The sequence below is a fragment of the Cavia porcellus genome, unplaced genomic scaffold, assembly GCF_034190915.1.
Source record: "Cavia porcellus strain 051 isolate PalLab524CR breed Dunkin Hartley unplaced genomic scaffold, mCavPor4.1 scaffold_40, whole genome shotgun sequence".
NCBI lineage: Eukaryota > Metazoa > Chordata > Mammalia > Rodentia > Caviidae > Cavia > Cavia porcellus.
Genome location: NW_026947523.1, coordinates 5,230,082 through 5,252,632, shown reverse-complemented (window position 1 = coordinate 5,252,632; position 22,551 = coordinate 5,230,082). Strand labels below are relative to the sequence as shown.

The 22,551-nt window shown below is 55.3% G+C and overlaps 1 protein-coding gene and 1 long non-coding RNA gene across 8 annotated transcripts; one reads left to right on the top strand and one right to left on the bottom strand.

Annotated features, from left to right (window-relative positions):
• Window positions 1-3,734: 3,734 nt before the first annotated feature.
• On the top strand, window positions 3,735-7,807 carry LOC134474887 (uncharacterized). Its single transcript, XR_010045801.1, has 3 exons — window positions 3,735-3,943; window positions 6,245-6,385; window positions 6,932-7,807. It is a non-coding gene; the product is annotated as an uncharacterized LOC134474887 (long non-coding RNA).
• Ttll1 (TTL family tubulin polyglutamylase complex subunit L1) lies at window positions 7,801-21,990 on the bottom strand. Of its 7 annotated transcripts, none has more exons than XM_013153181.3 (11): window positions 21,839-21,990; window positions 19,721-19,790; window positions 18,013-18,129; window positions 16,401-16,609; window positions 15,678-15,882; window positions 15,093-15,227; window positions 14,665-14,773; window positions 12,394-12,537; window positions 11,477-11,563; window positions 9,915-10,078; window positions 7,801-8,075 (listed from the first exon to the last, which is right to left on the bottom strand). In XM_013153181.3, the coding sequence occupies exons 3-11, from the start codon at window positions 18,123-18,125 to the stop codon at window positions 7,946-7,948; spliced, it is 1,296 nt and encodes a 431-aa protein (XP_013008635.1). In that variant the 5' UTR covers window positions 18,126-18,129; window positions 19,721-19,790; window positions 21,839-21,990; the 3' UTR covers window positions 7,801-7,945. The 7 variants fall into 7 exon arrangements, with proteins under 7 accessions (XP_013008635.1, XP_063099998.1, XP_013008637.1 ...); XM_063243928.1 differs by having other exon boundaries at window positions 15,678-15,922; window positions 16,492-16,609; XM_013153183.3 differs by having other exon boundaries at window positions 16,492-16,609.
• Between the last annotated feature and the right edge of the window lie 561 nt (window positions 21,991-22,551).

Here is a 22,551-nt window from a genome sequence, read left to right as displayed (position 1 = left end):
GATGTGGGGATTTTTATACAATGGGAGTACTACTCTGCCATAAAGAAGGATAAGCCGGAGACATTTCTAGGTGGATGGATGCCTTGAGGCCTCCCTTAAGTGAATTGGATACATGTGTAGATAGGGAAGAAAAGTTTTTAAAAACTGAGGAAAGAAGGAAAAAATGGAAAGGAAACTTTTGTAAATGGGCAGGGAGGAAGGCCTGGAGGAGGGTAGGGGAGTGGGGAAATATCAAGTTATGTCGTGTCAGGGTACAAATTCTCTATAATGAATGTGATCGTTGTGTATACCTAAAATGTACGCAAAAATCTGATTGGAGGAAAAATTAAGGAAAAAAAACCGAAAAACCCCAAATGAACAAAACAACAGCAACAAACAAACCACAAATTATAAACAGCAGAGTAAAAGACAGGAAATAGGGAGATAGATCTTCCTTACATGGGAAAAGGACCAGGGACAGGGTTTGGTGGGAAAGAAATTATGCTGTGTGTGCCTGCCCGACCCCAGATGAGGACTGGGACCACTATGTCCTGATAAACTGAAAGAATATATGTATGTGGGCTGGGGATTTAGCTCAGTGGCATAAGAGCCTGCCTTGTAAGCAGGCAGTCGTGAGTTCGATCCCTGGTACCGATAAAAAGGAAAAAGACAAAAAAATATATATATGTATGCATATATTTTGGTGACAGGCTCTTGCTATTTTGTTCAGGTTGGCTTCAAACTCATGGCAGTCTTCCTGCCTCAACCTCCCAAGTGCTGGGATTACAGGTGTGTCTGGCTAAAATAAATACATTTTTAAAAGTTAATTCATGAAATTAAAAATAACTAAATAAAAGACAAAGTTTCTACTAAGAGGGCACCTGACTGACCCCCGGGCAGATGTTCACCTCATCAGCCAGCGGGGAAGTACAGATCTAAACCAGGAGGTGACACCACAGCACACCGCCCCCACTGGCGTGGCCAGGTAGGGAAAGACAGGGACAAACGTCAGGAGGAGGTAGAGAATTTGGAACCCTCCACACTGCTGGGAATGTGGAATAGTGCAGCCACTTTGGAAATTTAGCAGTTTCTTAAAACTTTAAATATTCAGACATTAATAGAGAAAAGAAGCCAGGTGTGGTGGTGCACAGGTGTAATCCCAGTGCTTGGGAGGCTGAGACAGGAGGATTGCTGTGAGTTCAAAGCCTGCCTGAACTGCACAGTGAAACCTTGTCTGAAAAGCTCTCCTCTGCCCCCCAAAATGAAAAAGAAAAAAGAAAAGAAAGAAAAATTTTTTTTCTGGGACACAGTTATAAGATTAAGGTCATACATTTTTTGTGTAGAGTAGGATACCAAGGTACAGACTAAGGTGTAGAAAATCTGTTCAGTAAAACAGTAGCAGAAAACTTCCCAAGTCTTAGGAAAGCCATGGACATTCAGGTACAGGAACGATTTAGGAGTCCAAACAGACATGGCCAGAAAAGAAACTTCGGCATCCTATGGCAGCTCAATGCCAAGAGTTCAGGGAAAAAAGGACAGAACATTGAAAATTCCAAGGAAGAAAGAAGTCACCCACAGGGGCAAACCCATAGGATAAGTGCAGGTTTATCTGCACAATCTGTAAGTGTGGGAGGGCTTGAAACAATGTATTTAAGCCCTGAAAGAAAATAGCTCCATGCTTAGCTCGTAGTATCCAGCAAAACTAACCTTCAGAATCAAAGGCGAACTAAAGGCATTGGAAGACAGGCTTCAACCAAAACAATCCATGACCATCAAAACAGCATTGCAGGAGATACTTAGAGGAATCTCATGTACAGAAAAGAAAGGCTGGATAAACAAAGGAGAAGCAGGGAAGAATGAGACAGAAAACCAACAGAATAACAGAGATTAGTACAGCCTTTTACAGGACAATTCTAAATGTAAATGGTTTTAACTCTCCAACTAAAAGACACAGACTTGCAGGGTGGATTAAAAAGCAAGACCCTGCCAGCAGTGGCAGCTCGTGTCTATTATCCCAGGACTCTGGAGATGAGGCAGGAGGATCACCACGAGTTCCAGGCCAGCCGGGGTTACACAGTGCACTCAAGGCCAACGTGCACTACACAGTGAGAACCTGTCAAGAAAATTAAAAAAAAAAAAAAAAAAGAGGAAGAAATAATTTCTGAAAAATCTAGAGAAAAATTTCAAGGGTACAAACGTTTGAGTTCTCGGGGCTGGGGATTTAGCTCAGCGGCATAAGCACCTGCCTTGCAAGCAGGCGGTCGTGAGTTCGATCCTTGGTACCGATAAAAATGAAAAAGACAAAAAAAAACACAAAAAACGTTTGAGTTCTCTACTACATGTCTCCAGAGAAATGCTGACTTTCCTTCTTTCCTTTCTATAAAAGGAATGCAAGAGGGCCAGGGATTTAGCTCAATGGCATAAACACCTGCCTGGCAAGCACGACCAAGGTCGGGAGTTCGATCCCCAGTTAAAAAAAAAAAAAAAAAGGAATGCAAGAAATGCAAGATATTTCCTTAAACCAGAGATACATTCATCCATCCTCCCTGGCTCCACGCACGCCGGGAACCTCAGGCTTAACTAGCAGGGTTCTTATCTGCCTAGCCCTGAGGATTATCCCCATTACAGACAGTGGATGCAGAATGAGGCAAGGGCCAGGCATGGTGGTACACGCCGGTAAGCCCAGCACTTGGGAGGCTAAGGCAGGAGCATTGCTTCATGGCCAAGGCTAGCCTGGACTACCTAGTGAGACCTTGTTTCAAAGAAAGAAAACAAAATCCAGGGACATAGCTCAATGACACAGTGTCTGCCTGGCAAGGCAAAGGCCTGAGTTTGATTCCTGGTTACCCCCCGCCACACACCCCCCAAGAATGAGGGGAGAACCTAAAGAATCTCAAGGATTCCACTTTTCCAAAACAAACCCTGCTCTATGTGTTTGCATTCATTTCCTACCCTGCAGAGTGAGCAGGTCTTCTACAAAGCCACAGCACAGGAAGCCGGGTGCAAAAAAAGCCCCCAGTGGCCTCCCGTGGAGAAGGACCCATGGGTGCGGAGGAAGGTTCCGCAGAGGAGCGTCCTCAGGCTTTGCCAGCTGACACCGTCTCTCAGGGTGTCTCCCAGCTGCCAGAAGGGGACAGCAATGAGAACCTGGCCCATGGGAGGCAGCTGGGTGGGATTTCCACGCTGTAGATAAATAGATTCGGTCAGAAAAAGGTCTAGGGCTGGGGATTTAGCTCAGTGCCCAAGCACTTGCATGGTAAGCGAGAGGTTATGAGTTCAATCCCCAGTTACTAAAAACAAAAATGTGTAAAGAGCCAGGAAAGTGCGTATCATTGGAGGATCTGCAGTCTCTCAGGCCTTCTAAATCAAACACTAACAGTCAAGAGTATAGACACCCGTGTAAACTGCTCCAGATAAAGAATGGTTACGAGAGTCAAACCCCAGCACAAGCCATAAAAATCTATCAGAAGCAATAATGTGAAAATGTCATTGTCTGCTTATTTCTACAGCCTTTTAAAAATTTTTGTTTTGAGACAGTCTCGTTATGTAGTCCAGGCTGGCCTTGAACCTGCCATGTAGCTCTGGCTGGATTTTTTGTGCTTTGTTTTTTCTGGCTGGTTTTCAACTCAGTACGCTCCTGCCTCAGCCTCCTGAGTGCTGGGGTTACAGGCCTGTGCCACTGCACCTAGCTGGTGTGGCTGTTTTGTGGCCACCCCTTCCCTTCCTCCTGTGGCTGTGGGAGGTCAGCAGGCCAGCCAACATCTCTATGGGGCAGAGGAGGAGGCCAGGTTCAGAGAGGCTTAGCTATTGCTATGTTGACTAGAGTGGATCTGAACTTGTGATCCTCCTGCCTCAACCTCCCTGAGTGCTGGGATGACAGGCGAGCACCATCAGGCCCGCCAGGAAGGACAGATCTGTGTGTGCCAAGGTTCTCCCCTCCCCTGAGCTCTTGAGTCAGGAGCAGGTGAGTCTCTGTTTTGTGTTTTAATCTAGCACTGGGAGCCTTTCGGGTGGTGTTACCTGTAAGTCAGTGACTCCTCTGGCAGCACCAGGTGGGCGGGTGATGCCCGGAGTCCCCAGCTACCTCAGCTCGGGTATCTGGCTGCACCCTGTGAGCCCTGGGCGGGGAGGCAGGTCCCAAATGTAGGAGAGAATCCTTTACCAAGGCCTGGGGCGCTCACTGTGAAGGCCACGGTGTGTTCCCCAGGACTGGGAAGAAGCCACTAGGTCCACCCTGCAGCTGGAGTTCAGGGCCGGCCAGGCCAGTGGGTACTGCCGCCTCCCCAGGGGCCCTGCTCCAGGAGGGCTGGGGGATGCCAGGCTGTGTGCCCCTGGGGAGGCGGCCAGACAGGTGGGGGTGGCGGGTGGCAGAGGGCAGTGTGCAGGGGCAGAAGCGAGCTGCCCTGTGTCCCGAACGGATTAGGAGGTGAGGAGAGGCGTGGAGAAGGCCCGAAAAAGGGCGCAGTCACAGTGTAAGAGCTCACTCATGAATCAGCAAACACACAGGGATTTCACGGTCAGTCAGAGGCCTCTCTCCATGCTGCCGCCAAGTCCAGCTGACCTCCACGGTGGCTGCAGCCCGGCTGCAAAGCTCTGGTGAGCACCCAGCAGGCGACGGCTGCACCTGAAGGCGCCCTGGGCTGATTCAGGCCCCTCCCCGGAAGGCTGCTGTGTCACGGTGGTGCCCTAACTGTGCTCACTGAGGTCCCTCCCCTTGTTCCCGGAGTTTCTAGATCATGACAAACAATTCCTTTGTCCCAACAGATCTGTCCCACACCAGCCTGCTCGGCAATATAGGACTCAGTGTGTAACCAACTGGCTTTGCACCTCCCAGTTCTAGATCCTCTATAAACTGAGCTCTCGTAAACTCCCTGCTGTTGGCTTTGTGAAATTACACTCCGCAGGTGGGAAGATTAAAGGTGCCCTATTATCACCTCAGGGCAAAGTCTTCCTTTTGCTTTGGTACTGCTCTAGGCAGCTGGGTACTTAGAGATATTCCAGGCAGTTAGACAGGGCCCTCCTAGGAGCCAGGACAGAGACCAGATATCTTGTGACCTTGAAGGAGACAGATGCCTCCTGCTGTGGACCAAACCTCAAGACAGAAAAATCAAACAAATATGCCCACAACTTAAAGACTGATACTCTAAACAGGTCTCTATCACCCTGAAGTGATAGAGAGCTGAGGAAGCCCGGGACCCTAACCCCTCCCACCACAGGCCCTGTTCTGTATTTATGCCCGCTTGCTAAGAGACTCGCCTCCCCATTGGAGCCCAATTTAATCAATCTTACCTGCGTGGTTACACTCGTAATCTTATTGGTTGACCATAGTTCTGTCCCACCTCATGCCTGTTTGTCTTGCAAATTCCCATTTTTCCCACCTTGGACCCGCCTGACCTTGTGGTTTTGCTCTACAAAAGTCCCTAGAAAAAGCAGGGACCTCCGCAACCCACTCGGGACACCTTCTGTCTCTCTCTCGGACAGAAGCTTTCTTTGCCTCAATACATATTTCCTGCTCCTCAACCTCCTCCGTTGTTACTAAAATTCATTCTTTGATTTTGGAGAACAGGGACTTGGACCAGACATTTATCTAGGGGCTTGGGAGTTTCTTTCCCCTGTATCAGGCTGGCTTGGGAATCTTCCCACAACAAGGCCAGCAGGTGGGGCTGAGCCTAGGCTGTGGGGGTGACAGGTGCATCACATTGGCTGTCACCGAGTGGCCACCTGCTCAGTGACTGTCCCTGGAGCCCTCAGCTCTCCTCTGAACGCCCCTTTGGGAAGGCAGGGAAGAAGGCCAGGCTCCCACCTCAGTGGGGATGGAACCTAGGGTTCTGTTGTGATTTTTGTTTTTGTTTTGTTTGGACTGGGTCTCACTACATAGTGTAGTCCAGGCCAACCTTGAACTCTCAGCGACCCTCCTGCCTCAGCCTCCTGAATGTTGGGATTACAGGCATGCACACCACTCTCAGTGCAATTTTTTTTTAATACAAGGATTGAACCCGAGGTCTCTGCACTGAGCTACACTTCCAGCCCATTTTTTATTTTTTTATTTCAAGATACAGAATTTTACCAAGTTGTCCAGGCCAGGTTGAAAACTTATGATCCTCCTGGCTCCACTTCCCAGAATGCTGAGACAGTGGATTGTGCCATTACACCACGTCCCATTTTGTTTTTAAAATTTTATTTGTCTTTATCTTCTGGAGTCAGGCAGTAATTCATTTTCCAAAATAGAATGTGTTCCCAGAGGACACCGTATTTCACTTTACAGCATTTGAGATGCATCATGACTGAGTCAGAAGAAAGCAGAAAAGCCATAAAAGCACCTCCCTGTGTGAGGCCAGCTCCTAAGAGAGAAACGGGAAGCAAATCAATGGGCCGAAGCTGCTCCGAGAGGGTCCCCGGATGCCTGGTATGGCCCACATGGGCGTCTGCGTCTCCTGTGGGGCACAGGGTACAGAGCAGGGTGAGTGGAGGACAACAGTATGCAGAGGCAGGATGGTCACATTAGAAAGAGCCTGCTGCAGCCAGGCACAATGGGGCATGTCTATAATCCCAGCGCTCTGAGAGGCTGAGGCAGGAGGATCTCTAGTTTGAGCCAGGCCGGGCAATTTAAGGTGTCTCGTCTCCTTAAAATGAGTAAGGGCAGGGGACATAGCTCAGTGACAGTTATGGGAAGGAAAGAGCCCCCCAAGAGAGGGTAGCTCCCTGCGATGGGGGGCTCAGGCCAAGGCCAGCAGTGGCCCGGCAGAGGAGGATGTAGGAGACCGTCAGGGCACGGGGGCTGTGGCACAGAAGAAGCAGGCGGTGATGAAGTTTGTCCCGAGAAGCATCCAGCGGTAAGGGTCACAAGCTGACAAAGAGGGGGGCCGTGGGGTCCTGAGCTGGGCGATGAGCAGCGCTGTCCCCAGCCCACATTCCCGAGGTGACCAGCCCTGCACTTCTCCATGTGTCCCAGAAGTGTCCGGAGGAAACACCTGCCTGCAGCGTGATGTCACCCAGGACCTCTCAGCAGGGACAGAGCGCCTAGCATCCACTTCAGCAAGCTGACAGTGCAGCCCCGCGTGGGCGCCACCCTCTTCCTGCCCTCCAGAGGGGACAAAGGACCTCACGGAGGAGCAGGGCGGGAAAGCGCCTCAGCACTCAAGGCTGAGACAGGAGGATCGCTACGCATTTGACGCCAGCCTGGGCTACCTAGTGAGTGCAAGGCCAGACCCTGTGCTGCTGTGACCTACACTGTCCCCTGTCCCTCTGCACTGCTGCTGGATTCCTGGAGATGGAGCCAGGCCTGGGCGCCATAGCAACGCCCCATGTCAGTGAATGAATGAAAGGGTGGGTGGATGGGTGGATGAGGGGGTGACTGTGTTATGCCGCAGGGCCCAGGAATAAAGGGGCCGCTGCGCTGCCTGCCCTGCCTCCCCCGGGTGTGGCTGACTTTCCTCCTGGCCCTGGGGCCATCTTGGCTTCTTGTTAACTTCTAGCGGCCTTGTTTCTTATCTTATTTTTAATTTAGTGCAAACTTTTAAAAGTGCAAATATCTGATAAAAAAGCAGGCTCACTGGCTCAGTTGTCACCTTCCAGCAAAAGAGCTCACTTTATACAATTTTTCTGTCCTTTTTTTCCCCAGTGGATGGGCTTCCACAGGAGCACGTTTTTTTTGGGTTTTTTTAGAAAAGGTCTCACTATGTAACCCAGGCTGGCCTTGAACTCACAGCAACCCTCCTGCCTCAGCCTCCCTAACACTGGGATTACCGGCATGTGCCATCACACTGAGTTTATACATTTCAGTCTGTCTTTTTGGCCCTGATAAAGTAAGACTCTTCAGCCTTCCAAACATGAGTGTCTTTATTATTTACACAGCCCAGGAATGCAGAAGCACTAGACAAAAGGAATCTCCCAAATGGCCTCAGCAGGCATTCGACAGGGAGCGGGGCTGGCTCCGGCGTTGCTCCAGTCAGAGACTTCAGGGTGGTCACTTCCAGGTGGTGAGGACAGTCCTCCCCGTGTCTCGTGAGCGGCCCCCTTTGGGCCCTGGTGTCTGGCCGGGGCGACTCCTGAGCTCCCGCTCGGCGCCGTCCCCCTGGGCCAGCTCCTCGTCGTACCTGCAAACAAAGATCTCCAGGGTCACCAGCAGGTGCCTCATGCTGAGAGCTGGTGGCAAAGATGTCAGCAGGAAGCGGCCTGGGCCGGCCTGGGGTCCTGTCTCTGCCCATCCCAGCTACAGCCCAGCTCAGGCAGCTTCCACAGCCCACGGGACCCCCGAGGCCGCCAAGACTCAGTGATCCCTCAAAGATGCTACTGTGGACCCCTCCCCAGGTGACAGGGTCACAGGCCACCGCAGGGATGCAGAGGAACTGTGAGAGTCCCTGCAGCCTCGGGTGGGTGGGCGTGGGGACTCTGTCTCCTGAAGTTTCACACATAGCACCCAAGCTGGCCAGCAGCGACCTGCCGGGAGGGGCCAGGGCCAGGCACACAGCTCTGCACCCCTCTCCCTGCCTGGTGGCCCAGACTGGCAGTCACGGCACTGCAGGTCGCACCCTTCCCTGCCCTTCTGCTGCACTGTGCCTGTCCTGAGGTCCCCGAGCTTGGCGGGGCGTCACCTGCACCAGGGTATGAGGTGCAGCTCTGGGAATGAGGTGCACACCTCCAATGTGCAGCTGGGATGCAGCAGCCTTGGGGCACTGCCTGCTCCCCAGGGCTCACAGGAACAGGAAGCTGGTGCCACACATTCCAGGGGGACCAGGGGAACGGGGCCGAGTGGGAGCTCAGCAGTGTACCCCGGACCACACTGGCACGGCTGCCACAGGTCGTCGCCTCCCACAAAGCCAGCACGTCGCACCTGGTACCTGCCCGTTCTAAACTTGGGGTTTCGGTTTCACACCACTAACAATGCTCTTCCCACCAGGTGTGGCGACACATTCCTATAATCCCAGTACTGCGGAGGCTGAGGCAGGAGGGTCGCCAAAACACCAAAAGGAAAAGGAAAAATGTCCCCAGAGTCCACCCCAGAGAGCCGGCCAGAAGAGGGAGGGCCCTGACAGCTCTGACCGAGTCACACAGGCCCTGAGGGCCAGGCTGCCCACCAGGCCAGCTGCCTGCCGGCTGCCCAGGTCCGGTTAGCTTTGAGGCTGTGGAAGGGCAGCGTGGCTGCCGGGCACAGGGAGCCCCAAGAGGCCCCGTGTGGTCCTGCGTCCCCTATGCAGGTTCCAGCTCCTCCCCTCTGGTCAGAGGCACCTCTACTGCTGGGGCCAGGGTCCCTCACTGTGGGGTGAGGAGTCCGCAGTGACCTGCAGGAGCAGGGGAGGACGGCTCGACGGACACAGGCAGGGCTGGGGCCTGTCTTCCTGTCCAGCCAACACCACTGCGGCTTCTAACCACCGTGCTTTATTTAGTTTTGTTTTGTTTTTGAGACAGCCTCCCCCTGTGTAGTTCAGGCTGGCCTTGAACTCACAGCGATCCTCCTGCCTCAGCTTCTCCAGGGCTGAGACTACAGGCAGGCACCACCTGGCTTCTTTTCTTCCCTTTTCCCTTCCTCTCTGCAGTATGGGGGTGATTTTCTGGTTTTGCAGCAGAGGCCCCCCACACCCCACAAGCTCCTAGCTGCCCAGGCCAGCCCCCCGCTGGTGCACTCCGGCCCTGAGCCGTCCTCTGGAAACGAAGCTCAGGAAGCAGAGGCCTTGGCGGCTGGGAACCATTTCCCCCTTTAGGCTCCGCACCACGGTGCCCACTTGACAAGGTGCCAGGTGGGCAGCCGAGGCTTGCGGCTGCTGCAGGGGGAGCCGATGCGGGTCCTCCACGCGCCTCCCCGCCCCCTCTGCTGTTCCCACGGCCGCCGGGCGAGGGCGCTGGCGAGCGCCATGACTACCCGTGGCTCAGGCCTCTGCCCACGCAGTGCCACCGCAGGCCAGGGATCCAGAGGGCGGCCAGGCGCCCGAGCTTACAGGATTTCGTAATGGCCGAGCACCTCCCTCGGGGGCGACTTGTTCCACTTGCAGTCCGGGATCTCGCCGTTGGGGACCGCGATGTTGAGCGTGTCGTTGATTAGGTTGTACTTGAGGATGCGGTCGTTGGCCGTGCTGGAGGTGAGCGACGGGGACGCATTCACCTGCGGGAGGGAAACACGGGCTGCCGCACGCGTCCATGAAGCTATCATCTTTCACGTGAAGTTTTTTTTTCTTTTGAGACAGGGTCTCTCTCTGGAGTTCAGGCTGGCCTTGAGCTCACTATTAGTGTGGCCCCGGCTGGCTTCGAACTCGCAGCGATCCTCCAGCTTCAGCCTCCTGCGGGCTGGGATTAATGGGTGAGCACCGCCACGCTGTGTGACCAGCTCTGTGCTAAGAACCAGGAGCTGGGCGCAGAGTCCCAGGCCGTGATGACCGAGGGCCCTGGCTCTGCAGCCCGGCTGGTTTAAGGATGCTAGATGGCGTCCTTGTTAGCTAAGTGCAAAACTGCACTTAGGTCCAGCGAGGGCTGGTCCAGCACGCGGGAAGCTGGCCCCGGAAGCCTCTGCCACAGTGCCCACAGCTCAGAGGTGATGTGTGCGGGATAGGTCTGCGGCCTGGGGCTCCCACGGCAGGCTGGCACCTGACGCCCCAGGCCCGGGTGGAGGAGAGGTGCTCCAGCGGCAGAGCTGCTGGGGGCGGAGCTGATGCCCAACAATCTCAGCACCCTGCTGCCCTGGGCGCCTCGCTGTGATTCTCATCCTAAATAGGTCAAGATGAACCGCAGCCCGCAGGCCGGGACAGGGAAGTAAGGTGAACAAGGGTGCGTCAGTGCCTCTACCAGCTCCCCGCGGTGAATGCAATGACACTCATACAGCTAACTTGAAAGACAGACTTGCTGCTGCGTTAAGAAGAAATAGACAGGTGTGGTGGCGGATGCCTGCTACTCCAGCGCTCTGGGAGGTTGAGGCAGGAGGACTGCAAGTTTGAGCCAACCTCTAGCAGCTCAGCAATTTAGTATGATGGTTTCAACAAGAAAAAAGAAAAGCTGGGCGTAGTGACGCACGCCTGTAACCCAGCACCCTGGGAGGCTGAGGCAGGAGGGTCACAAATTGGAACTTAGCCTGGGCAATTTCTCAAGACTATCTCGAAAGAAAAAATAGATGGGGCTGGGGACGTAGTTCAGTGCCCTGGATTCAATTCCCAGTACAAATAAAAACAAAAAAATAAAAACAGAACAACCAAATGACCCTGGAGGCCGAGGAGTAAGAACAGGCCACCCTGTCCCTGGACAGTGCACTGTGGCCAGGCAAGGCCTCAGGGTCCATGAGCTCCTCTCCCTCAGGGGATGATGTCCCCGGAGGACGGGGCAGGACTGAATCAGGGACTGGCTGGGAAACTCTGAAACCACACTGTCCCAGCTGCCTAGCTCTGGGAAGAGGGACACATGGCCTTCCCTGGGGCCGGGGCTGGCGGTCAGCTCAGCGGCCAGCAGAGCGACAGAGCTGGACACCGCCTCCGAGCTCCTGCTCGTCCCCATGCAGCGGGGCCCACAAAGTCACCTCGATGAGCCAGGGCTTCAGCTTGTCGTCGATGATGATGTCATAGCCATAGCACTCGAAACAGTGCTTATCATTGTTCATCACCGGCTGTGGGAGAGGGACCCGAGTGTCAGCGACTTGGGTGCCCACAACCACGGTCTCCTGTGCCCCCGCCTCCCCTTCAGCCCGGGGCTCAGAGCCTGAACTGCTCCTCCACCAGCAAGGGGCGAGTGAGGGGGGGCTGGGGTCCCCCATTAGGCTCAGTAGAGCCCTGGTCATCAGCACAGGCGTCCCCAGCAGTGTGACTGTCATGGAAGAGAACAAGTTAGGGACTCGGCTCCTGGGGAGACCACAGATCCAGGGGGAAGACAAGACACCCCCAGCCTGGGACAGAAACCCCTTCCTCCAATGGCTCTGGGGTTCCCGCCTTCATGGGTTTATTTCCTCACAAGTCACGGGGTGATGAGAGCCCTGGGGACCCCCGCTGTGTACCCTGGGAGCAGCCCGGCACATGGCCACTTTCCCTGTGGCATCTGCAGAGCGCAGGCCAGCGAGCAGATGTAAGGTCTGAGCTTGGAGAAGCAGGGGAAGGGTATTTTCACCCCTAAATATCCAAGAAACAGCAAAGTTAAGATGTCTAGAAGTGAGGAGGCCTCTAACACCTCATCTCCACACAGCCTGCTCTCCACTTTTTTATTATTTTTGGTTGTCCTGGCCTTGGGCTATTTTTGTAGCCTAGGCTGGTCTCAAATTTGCATCAATTTTCCTGCCTCAGCCTCCCAAGGGCTGGGATAATGGTGCTGGGGGACCCTGCACCTCCGAAGACCCAGGGCCTGTGGCTGCTCCTTCTTAAACTCCCTCAGCCCCCAGAAGACTCCCACAAGGTACGACAGGAAGTAGGTATCCAGCCACTTCCGGTCAGCGCGGCAGCCACTCACCGCCACGGCCTTCAGGGACTGCACGATGATCCAGTGGATCTCGTCGAACAGCTTGCTGGTCACCTCCCTGCCGCGGGTGCTCTCCAGGTAGAGGCGCAGGTTGCTCACAGTCCACTTGCCGCCGTGGATGTGGTTGTAGTCCTCCTGGAATAGAATGGGCGGTGCCACCCAGGGGGACACTCCCCGAGGGCCTCCAGGGTGCTGGGCACCTGGGGAGGCTGGCTGCGGCAATCCTAGTGGCAATCCCAGCACTCTGGGAGGCTGAGACAGGAGGATCTCAGGGCCAGCCTGGGCAACTTAGTGGCTGTGAGACTCAACAAAAATTTTTTTTCTTTTTTTTAGAGACAGGGTCTTGCTATGCAGTTCAGGCTGGCCTTGTGCTCATTTTAGTCCAGGTTGGTCTCCAACGTGCAATGATCCTCCCGCCTCAGCCTCCCAAGTGCTGGGATTATCAACAAAAGATTTTGAAAAGGTTGGAGATGTAGCTTGATGCAGAGGCCTGGGGTCGGTCCCCAGGACAGCAAAAATAAATCAAACAGTCAACTCTGGATATTCTCACAAGTGACTGAACCTTTAGCCTCTGCTGTGGAGTGTGGCCCCGGCAAGACCACGGACTCTAGGCCGAGACCCTCCAGGGAGCTCCCTGGCCCCTGCTGCCCACACCCAGTCCTCTGCAGAGCTGCCTGGTTCAGCCTCCGGCAGGACAGCTCTGCAGGGCGCCTGGCTCCACAGCGCCCCCTGGTGCCCGCCATGGCCCTCATAGCGGGTGCAGCACAGCTGGCCTAGGGGCCCAAGCCCTGCTGGCCACTTTCTCCAACGCCCGCTGTGGCCCCAGAAAGCTTGCTGATCTCTCCTCCGCCACCTGGAGCACCAGCCTGAGATAGCTAGGCCGTGGGCCAGGCTGTGAAACCAGCACTTGCCACCTCCGACAGCCCCCCACAGCCAGCCATCCCACCTGCGGGAGAGAAGCCGCTCTGGGGCTGCCCCGGCCCAGGCTGCCGCCTGAGCTGGGGTGCAGAAGCCCCAGCCCAGGATCTCTGATGCCTTCCCCTCCTCCTCCATCCCACAAATCACACGGCCCGTCTTTGAAGGCCGGGGCTAGAAAACACCTAAGAGGTTTGGGGGTCGGGCCTCATTTTCACTGCTTCTGTTTGAGAGCCTCAAACCCAAACAAGACAGTCTAACTACAATCCAGTCCGCTCGGAATACAGACTATATCTTAAGCAAATATCTCTACAAGGAAAGAGGCAATGAATTCCTTCTAAAAAACATCAGTTTGTATTAAAGACTTCACTAAACGGGGGTGGGGGTGGGGGGTGGTGCACATCTGGAATCCCAGCACTCTGGAGGCTGAAGCAGGAGAAGCCTGAGTCGGAGCCCAGCCTTGGGCGACTTAGCGAGGCCTGGTCTCAACATAAACAGGGCAGAGGGTGCAGCTCGGGGTGAAGTCCCTGGGTTCAGTCCCGGCACCACACGCGCACAGTGGACATGCAGTATCAGGTGGGGGCGAGGCTCAGGGGCAGCGGATGTGTCCAGGGCATCTTCCAGCCTCAACACTACGAAACTCAAATGGAAAGGCCAGCGGGCACACAGCCCAGCTACGGTGTCCGGCGAGTCAGGTGGACCCAACCCTCCTCCGCCTACGGTACTTCAGCTCAAGGAGTGTTTGTCGGGACGCAGCCCCCCCTCAGGTCGCGGGGCGTCTGTAACACTATGAACTCCTTTCACCGTGGAGAAACGGAGGCCCACAAGCTGGGCAGACCCAGCTAAGGCCCCAGAACCCTTGGGCAGGGCCTCAACCTGCAGACTTCTTTCTCCCAGGGCCCATGCCTCGCTCACCCCAGGCCTGGGGAAGCCAGACCTGCCACTCGGGGGGCCCCGCTCCCTTCTGGGGCAGGGCCTTGGTGAGGACCTCCGTTGATATCAAGCCTGTACCTACCCCATGCACTCTCTCTTTTTAATTTTTTTTGGTACCAAAGATAGAACTCAGGAACTCGTGATTGCCAGGCAGGCACTTTTTTCACTGAGCTAAATCCCCTGCTACCTTTTTCCTCTTCCTTCCTCCCTCCTTCCTTCCTTCCTTCCTTCCTTTCTTTCTTTCTTGAGCCCAGACTGGCCTCAAACTTGAAGCAAACCTCCTGCCTCAGCCTCCTGGGTGCTGGGATTACAGGTGTGAGACACCACACCCGGCTGCCCTGTGCTTTCTTGAAAAGAACAGAAAGGAAACCCACAGCGCCATCCACTTGTCCCCACTCGAGTGACGATGCTCACCCCATGCTTCTGGATGGCCACGTTGGTGAGATGAACGAACATGTTGTCCAGCTCACTGGTGCTGGGCGTGTACTTCACGGTGCAGAACCGGCAGAACCCAAGCTTATACCTAGGCGGAGGGGCAGTCAGGCTCAGAAGATTCGGAAGAAACCAGACCACTTCCCGCTCTAGAAATCAATGCATCCTTTTTTTTTTTTCTTTGATACCGGATCTAACTCCCGACCTTGCGCTTGCCAGGCAGGCGCTGTGCTGCTGAGCCATGGAGCCAAAACCCCCGCTCACCAGGCTGCGCTCTTATTTGGCAGACTGACACTGGCTCTGGGTCCACCCCAGGCCCTGACCCGAGCCTGAGTGGGTGCATTACATCATGAGGCCTCACGGGGGCGCCTGGGAGCTCCCCAGAAGAGACCTGCCAGCTGATCGCTCACATGTAGCAGCGTAGCGGGCGGTAGGTGGACACCAGGACGTAGAGGCGCAGGTCAAACTTCCTGCCGCCGATGAGCAGCGGGTTGTTGATATACAGCGAGATCACGTAGGCTTCTTTCGTCGACTGAGACACAAACCTGCACACACACACAGTCGCGATTAGATGGTAGAAGGCACGATATCAAAAGTACTACCCTGCCGGGTGTGGCGGCTCACACCTGTAATCCCAGCCCTCGGGAGGCTGAGGCAGGAGGGTCAAATGTTCAAACCCAGCCTGGATAGCACAGCAGCTTAGCCAAACCCGGTCTCAAATTTTAAGAGTTTCTTTAAAAAAGGGGCTGGGGATGTAGCTCACAAAGGGCTAAAAACAGAAAACAGGGTTCAAGCAGTGGGAGTCGGGCTGGGATTTGCAGCCAGGAGCCCAGGGCCCTGGGTCCCAGGCAGCATGGGCCTCGCCGCCCGACCACTGTGCCTGTGACCCCTGGTGGCTCGGGTGCCCCCCCAGGCCCCAGGGGCAACCACGTCTGCAGAGCCCTCCCGGGATGGTGGGAACCACCAGCGCACACCTGCAGCAGCCCCGCACTTACGAGGACGTCTTGCTGTCTCGGGACCACTTCTTGATCTGCGAGAGCCTGTTGATGAGGAAGATGCCCTTGCCCTGGGCTTTGCCGCACGGCTTCATGATCCAGGTGCTGGACGGGTTCTTCCGGAACTCCTCCACAAACAGGTTGTAGTCAGCGGGCAGCATGTAGGTGACCGGCACAAAGTCTGAGAGGTCAGAGACACACCGTGCTGGCCAGGAGCAAGCCCAGCAGAAGTCAAGGACAGGAGGCTGCGACCGCCACTACCCGTTAGGTTCTGGTGTCATCCCGTTGGCCCCTCCTTATTTTTCTTTGGACACAGGGTCTCACTATATAGCCTAAGCTGGCTGCAAACTTTATGGCTATCCCGTCTCAGCCTCCCAAGTGCTGGGATTACAGGCGTGTACCACCACGCCCAGCCCCTCAGCTTCAATTCAGCATTGAATGTGACAAGGACTTGTGCTGCTAGAGTCTCGCACACGCTGACAAGTGACAAGCTCTGTCACGCTCTATGTGCAAAACTCAGGGAATGCATTCTTTGCCCCCTGCAAGCTGTGAGCTATCACTCCCACCTAGCAGAAGAAGAAACTGAGGCCGGAGAGGCTGCTGATATAATTCAGCCCCTGCCTACTCAGCAGCTGGGGACTCCAGCCACCACTGACCCGACCCCTGAAGAGCCAGCGACCACCCATGGCCCCAGCCCAGACCGTGGCTGGCGAAGGCACAGACCCAGATAGAGGTATTTTCCATTCTCGTCCTTTTCGGCCAGGGGGCTCCCCTCCTTCTCCAGCTCCTTCCGGTATCTCTTTATGTTCTTTACCATCAGGTCCTTCCGGGTGAGCTCGTAGTGGTTGGGGAAATGATTGACTATTTGATCGTCTGAGAGCCGGTACCCAGTTTCCACACTGAACACATTCCGGATGGTCTGCACACTCATCCTGAAATGGAAGCCCGGCTGCACCTGAGTCCAGCACCCTACAGGGCCCGGCCTGGCACCCTCGCACCCCCAGAGGAGCCAGGGGCTGCCAGCCACAGTGAGACAGGCTGTGGGGCTGTGGGGACTGAGGACCGCAGTGGCCTGCAGTCTGTCCTGACGCTGTCATGCTTCAATGACTTGGGTCCCAGTGATCACTGATACAGTCGACAAACCTGACATAAAAGCGAGCCTAAGCTCCATAAGCGTCAGGCTGAGCCTAGATGCCGTGTCTGAGGGTGTAATTTTTTTTTTTTTTTCTTTTTCCTTTTTACGGGTACCAGGGATCGAAGTCACGACTGCCTGCTTGCAAGGCAGGCGCTTATGCCGCTGAGCTAAATCCCCAGCCCTGTGGGTGTAATCTCGATCAGCGCTTTATATAATTGTTATGATTTCTGCTATCAATGGTCCCACAAAGCTAGAAGGGAATGTAAAAAAAACCATCGTGGTAGAAAAGAACAACGTTAAAGAAAAGCCAGGAACAGCAGCCAGGCTTAGGCCAGTGTGTAGTTCCGAAAGGGCTGAGACCCAGCGAGGCAGCAGCGGGTGCCAGCGGGGTGGGGGTGGTAGGGGGTGGACCCCGGGAGCCCCCCCCCCCAGTTCCTCTGGAAGGGGCCCCTCCTTCCCCCTTGCCCTGCCTCCCTCCCTGCCTGTGAGCCCACCATGCCCCCTGGAAGGGGAGTGCGGTGTGACACTGCTGTTCTGGTAAACTTGGCACATTTGGGAACTTTTTGGTGACCAACCTCGGAAAATGACTGCACATTGATGATGCACGCTATGTGCATAATGATGCCCCCCCTTTTTTACTATGGAAAGGTTAGTTAAGGGGTGCTATGGAAGGATCTTTCCACGATGTCTGACGGGAAAATACCCTTCACTTCCAACCCGCTTCCCAGACAGCCAGGAGCCAGCTGCGTTCATACGCCGCCGAGCCCCACCGGAACACAACGGGATCATCGCAGAACCGAGCTTCATCGCCACGACTGCACTAAATGCGGGGGATGGGGACTGGGACGCCAGGCCGGGGACGCCTTAAGACAAAAGTCACGGGGCTGGAGGTTTAGTTCAGCGGCATAAGCGCCTGCCTTGCAAGCAGGCAGTCGTGAGTTTGATCCCCAGTACCAATAAAAAAAAAAAGGAAAAAGACAAAGGTCACAAGGGTGCCCAAGCTGCTCTTCCACGGCTGGACTGAGTCCATCCTGGCTGTCAATCATCCAGTTAGGGGGGCCACCGCGCATGCGCACACCATGCACGTGCCCCAGATCAGCACGACAGCCAGGGCGGCCAGGCTCGTCCCCAGGGACACAGCAGACAGCAGTGCTCACCAGGAAGCTCTGCCCAAGCACAAGATCAGGCTCCTGCACTCACCAGTAAAAATTCCAGTCCTCGCTCTCTGTCACTTGGACCCATCCTCGCTTCTCGAAATTATTGATCAGCACTGACTTCTCGATGTCGGTCACCCACTTCACCTTCCCCGCCATGACCCTGCGAGACACAGTCGCGAGGCTCTCAGACCTGCGGCCTCCTCAATACCTGCAGAGCCGGGCATGGTGGCCACGCCTGTGACCCCAGCATCCAGAAGGCTGAGGCAGGAGGATTGCAGGTTTAAGCTCAACCTGGGCATTTAATGACCTAGTGAGCCCCTGTCTCAAAATCAAAAGGGTTGGAGTATAGCTCTGGGCAGCAGCTCTTGTTCAATCCCAGGGAAGGGGAGGGGAGGTGACATCCCTTACTGCCAGGCCGCACCTTCTCCTTCCACGGACCGGGAGGCTGAGGTCGGTGGCCGACAGCCCATGTGAGAGTCACGGCAGCCCACTGGACCCAGAGCCACCCTGCTGTGAGGGGCCACCCTCTCCCCTCAGCCTGTCACCTCCCTCTGTGAAGGTGGCCGTGAGCAGGATAGTGATGTCCACTCACAGGGTCAACAGAAGGGATAATCCAAGTCGATCTCATGGGGAACAGTGTCATCACTACACCAGCAGCCACCAGCAGGTATGGGTTCACATCCTACACCCAAGCAAGCTCTCTGCGCCTCAGGCCTGTGGGGCAGTGTGCTTTGTGTGTGTGTGTTTTTGCCAGTTCTGGGAATAAAGCTGGGGCCTCACACTGGGCCACCTTGCCAAACCATTTTGGTAATTAAGTTTTGAGACAGGTTCTCAAAGTTCCCCAAATTGTGCTCAAACTCATAACCCTCCTGCTGCAGCCTCCCAGAGGCCTGAGATTGCAAGGGTGCGCCACCACACCCACCTGGGACTTTACATTTTTGCCATTTAATTTTACTAGCCTCACAGCCCTGGACCACAGCCCTTGTCCCCCCACCTCCACCCCAGACCAACCGCAAAGCCAGGATTGCAGGGAAACCCCTACCCCTGCCGGGTGACACCCATGTGATCACTGCAGGGCAAACCTCGCACTAACTCATGGGGGGACCTATGCTGGCCACTGTCTCACCCTAGGGCAGCAGCGGGAGGCAGAGCAGTGACCCCAGGTAAGGGCAGCACAGTTGGATGAGACGGCACCCCAGGGGCTTAAAATTCCATTTGGATTAGGAGAGTCCTGGAAGCTGGGCATGGCGGTGACTGCCCGTAATCCCAGCACCTAGGAGGCCGAGGCAGGAGGATTGCCACAAGCTTGAGACTCCTAGGGGGTGACTGGGTCACCAGGTACAGTGGGTTCACCCCCAGCTGGCGGTGCTGGTCCCAGGAGCAGCCACCAGAGGGCGTCTCTTTCTGTCACTGTTCTGTTTCTTGCTGTCACGAATAGAGCTGCTCTGCTCCCCCTGACTCCTCCGCCTGCTGCTCCTGTCTGGGAGCAGCCACCATGGACTGGGTTCTCTGAAACCGTGAGCCAATTAAACCTCCTCTCCTACACTGTGGCTGTGGGGTATTTTGTCCCAGCCAAAGGAAAGTCCCTGGTACGGTCCTGATCATTGTGGGACAAATAGCCTCATCCTCAGTTTGCCCAGTGGGAAGGGGAGCCCGAGAAGAGCAGTCTCTCTGTCAAATGTGGGGTGCCCTCCCTGAGTCCCCACCGCCCCACAGCACAGTCACTGGCAGAGCGCCCAGGCCACACTCACCATAGGTCCTCCTGAGCACCAGGCCGCCCACGTCGCCTTCGATTTCACCGACGCCAGCTCGGGGTCTCGCCTGACACAGAAGGAACAGGGATGAGCGGCACAGGCCCTGAGGGACCTGACAGTGCCACAGACGTGGCCAGGATGCTGAGGGGCAGCATCTTCTGTGACAGGCTGCACGGGGACCATTTTCTCATCTTCCTTTGCTGCAACATGGGTCTCCCCACCAGCACTGGGGTGACACCCAGGGCCTCGCTCACCCATGCCAGGCAGTGCACTGTCTCTGCACCCATCCTGGCTGAGACAAATGATTCTGATTGACCACATTCCCGGGCTCCAGCCCCACATGACGCTGCTTTCCAGGGGGAGTGCGGGGCTCTACGATGGTTCAGTGTGGCCCCCAAAAGCTCTCATCCCCAAATCCACACATTGATGGCATCTGGAGGTGGCATGTTTGCGAGGGGATGAGGATTAGGTGATGTCAGGAGGGTGAGGTCCCATAATGCACTGCTGACCTTATAAGAGAGGACGAAGCATGTCTGTAATCCAGCACCCAGGAGGGTGAGTGGAGGCAGGAGGATTGCTGAGTATTAGAAGGCAGCCCAGGCTACATAGTGAGCTAAAGGCCAGCCTGAGCTACACAGCAAGACCCTGTCTCAAAACAAAACTGAAGCGGAAGAGACCTGACCTGGCTCCGTGTCCTCATGCTAGACACACGGGCTCCATGAGAAAAGGGACTTGGCTCTGTCCTCCCTCCAGCTGAATCCCAGAACCCAGAGCTACGGCTGGCAGCAGCGGCAGGTGCTTGATAAATATTTGATGACTTTTTAAAAATAAATAAGTGAATTCTCCCTGCATAGGAGCCAACAAGTACAACTGTGATAACCAATGAGTGGGCAAGGTCCAGGCCTCCAGGATAAAAAGGAGGACAGTCATGTCCTGCAGGAATCACCGTCCCCAGCCAAGATGGTGACTTCCCAGAGACAGCAAGAAGGAAAAGAGGATGCACACTCCTGAGACCCACCCTCCCCTGGGTCTGGCCTAAGAAAATAGGAGCCCTAGCTGGGAGTGATGGCCACACCTGTAATTTCCAGTCCTCCAGAGGCTGGGCAGGAGGACCCCCATGAGTCTCAAGACCAGCCTGAACTACACAGCGAGACCCTGTCTCACGACACAACACAACAAAACAAAGCCAACACACACCCCAGTTTGCTAAGTTGCCCAGGCTGGGTATGAACTTGCCATCCTCCTGCCTCAGCCTCCCACAGTGCTGGGTTCACAGCCGTGCACCACCGCTATCACTGATCACTGTCACTCTCAATGAAGTCCCAACTAGGCCAGGATTCCCTGACCTCTGGATTGTTCCCAACTAGCTTTCTCTAAAAAGGACAAACCCAGCGATCTTTAGGAAAACAGTAAATAACAGTGTGCCTGGAGGCTCCCCAAGGGTGAAGCCCGTTCACTCACAGCCCTACTATCCCTGTCCCTCTCACACCCTCTCTGCAAGACAGCGCCCTGCCGCACAGTGACTGTTTGCCCGCGTCTGTCATTCCTGGGGTACTGAGCAGGCACCTCAAGCCAGCCTCATGATGCACCCACCAAGTGTTTCCTGAACAAAGAACCTGCTTTGCAAACTGCAAACCGTCTCACAATGCCCAGAAACTTTGGCTTTAGGATTTGTCCCTGCTGATCTGGCTCCTGGGCAGTGCATGACAAATCCAGCCCGCCCCTGGTCCAGTCACCCAGAGAAAAATGAACAGGGAGGGAATCCACGGCTCCGCTCTCCTACCGGAGTCCTCCCTACCGGTACAGCGTTCCCTGCAGAAAAAGCCAACAGAAACAGCACGGGCTGCGGAGGGTTGTGAAAGTCTAGGAACGAAGCCAGGGGTAACTAATCATGCAATTACAATAATCGGACGACGCGAGCAGAATCCCAGAGGAAACAGATAACAGTGGCCGCGGAGAACGCGGATCCGGAGAGCAGCATGTAAACTGCACCGGAGGCAACAGCTTAGACCAGCAGCACACACCGGCTCGCGCATGCGCACGCGAACGCGCGCAGGTATGCGCGGCCACACCCTCGGCGCCCAGGAGACGGCGACCGCGGTGACTGGGCCTCACCTGTGGCCTCCGTGGAAGGCAGCTCCGCACCGCGTCCCAGGCCCGCCTCCAGCCCCACTCAAGATGCTCGCGGGAAGACACCGCCCACAGCCTGGCCGACTGGCCCGTCACTGGCGCTCTACTTCCGGGGCGCTGCCCTGGCAACCGTGGACGCTAAGGCCGACTAGTTCCGGGGTCAGGGCTTCCTGGCTTTTCTCTAACTCCGGGTCCCTGTGGCTGGCTGCAGGGTGCCAAGGCGTCAAGAAACCCAAGGTCTTCTCCCCTCGCAACTTCCAGGACCCAGAAAAGAGACAGCAGGCTCTAGGACGCGGGATTCAGCCTAAAAACGGGAAGGCGAGCGGGATAATGATTACTCCGCTGCTTACCTGCACTGTGGCTCGGCTTCCAGACGGAAAATTGGGGCTGTAAATCCACCTACCTCTAAATTACTGTAGGATAACAGGAGTGTCCCGCTGAGCGTGTGCTAATCAATAGGTGGCCCACACAAAGGTCACCTCCTTGGTACAGTATTCTTCAAGGCCGACAGTCTTTCTGCCTCAGCTTCCTTGAGTGCTAGGATTACAAGCATGTGCCATTGGAACTGACTGTAAATCTAATTTTCTTTTTTTATTTTTGAGACACCGACTCCTCATGTAGTCCAGGATGACCTTGAATTCACTATGTAGCCCAGGTTAGTTCTGAACTTTTGGTGATCCTCCTGCCTCAGCCTCCCA

What these genes read in the sequence shown, in the direction of transcription:
- Ttll1 (XM_013153181.3), bottom strand. Translation starts at nt 18,125, where the DNA reads ATGGCGGGGAAGGTGAAGTGGGTGACCGACATCGAGAAGTCAGTGCTG. An exon ending in CGCCCGCTACGCTGCTACAT is followed by an intron (nt 14,774 to 15,092) that starts GTGAGCGATCAG and finishes CCCTCCGCCTAG; the next exon opens with GTATAAGCTTGGGTTCTGCC. An exon ending in CTCGGCCATTACGAAATCCT is followed by an intron (nt 8,076 to 9,914) that starts GTAAGCTCGGGC and finishes CTTTGTTTGCAG; the next exon opens with GTACGACGAGGAGCTGGCCC.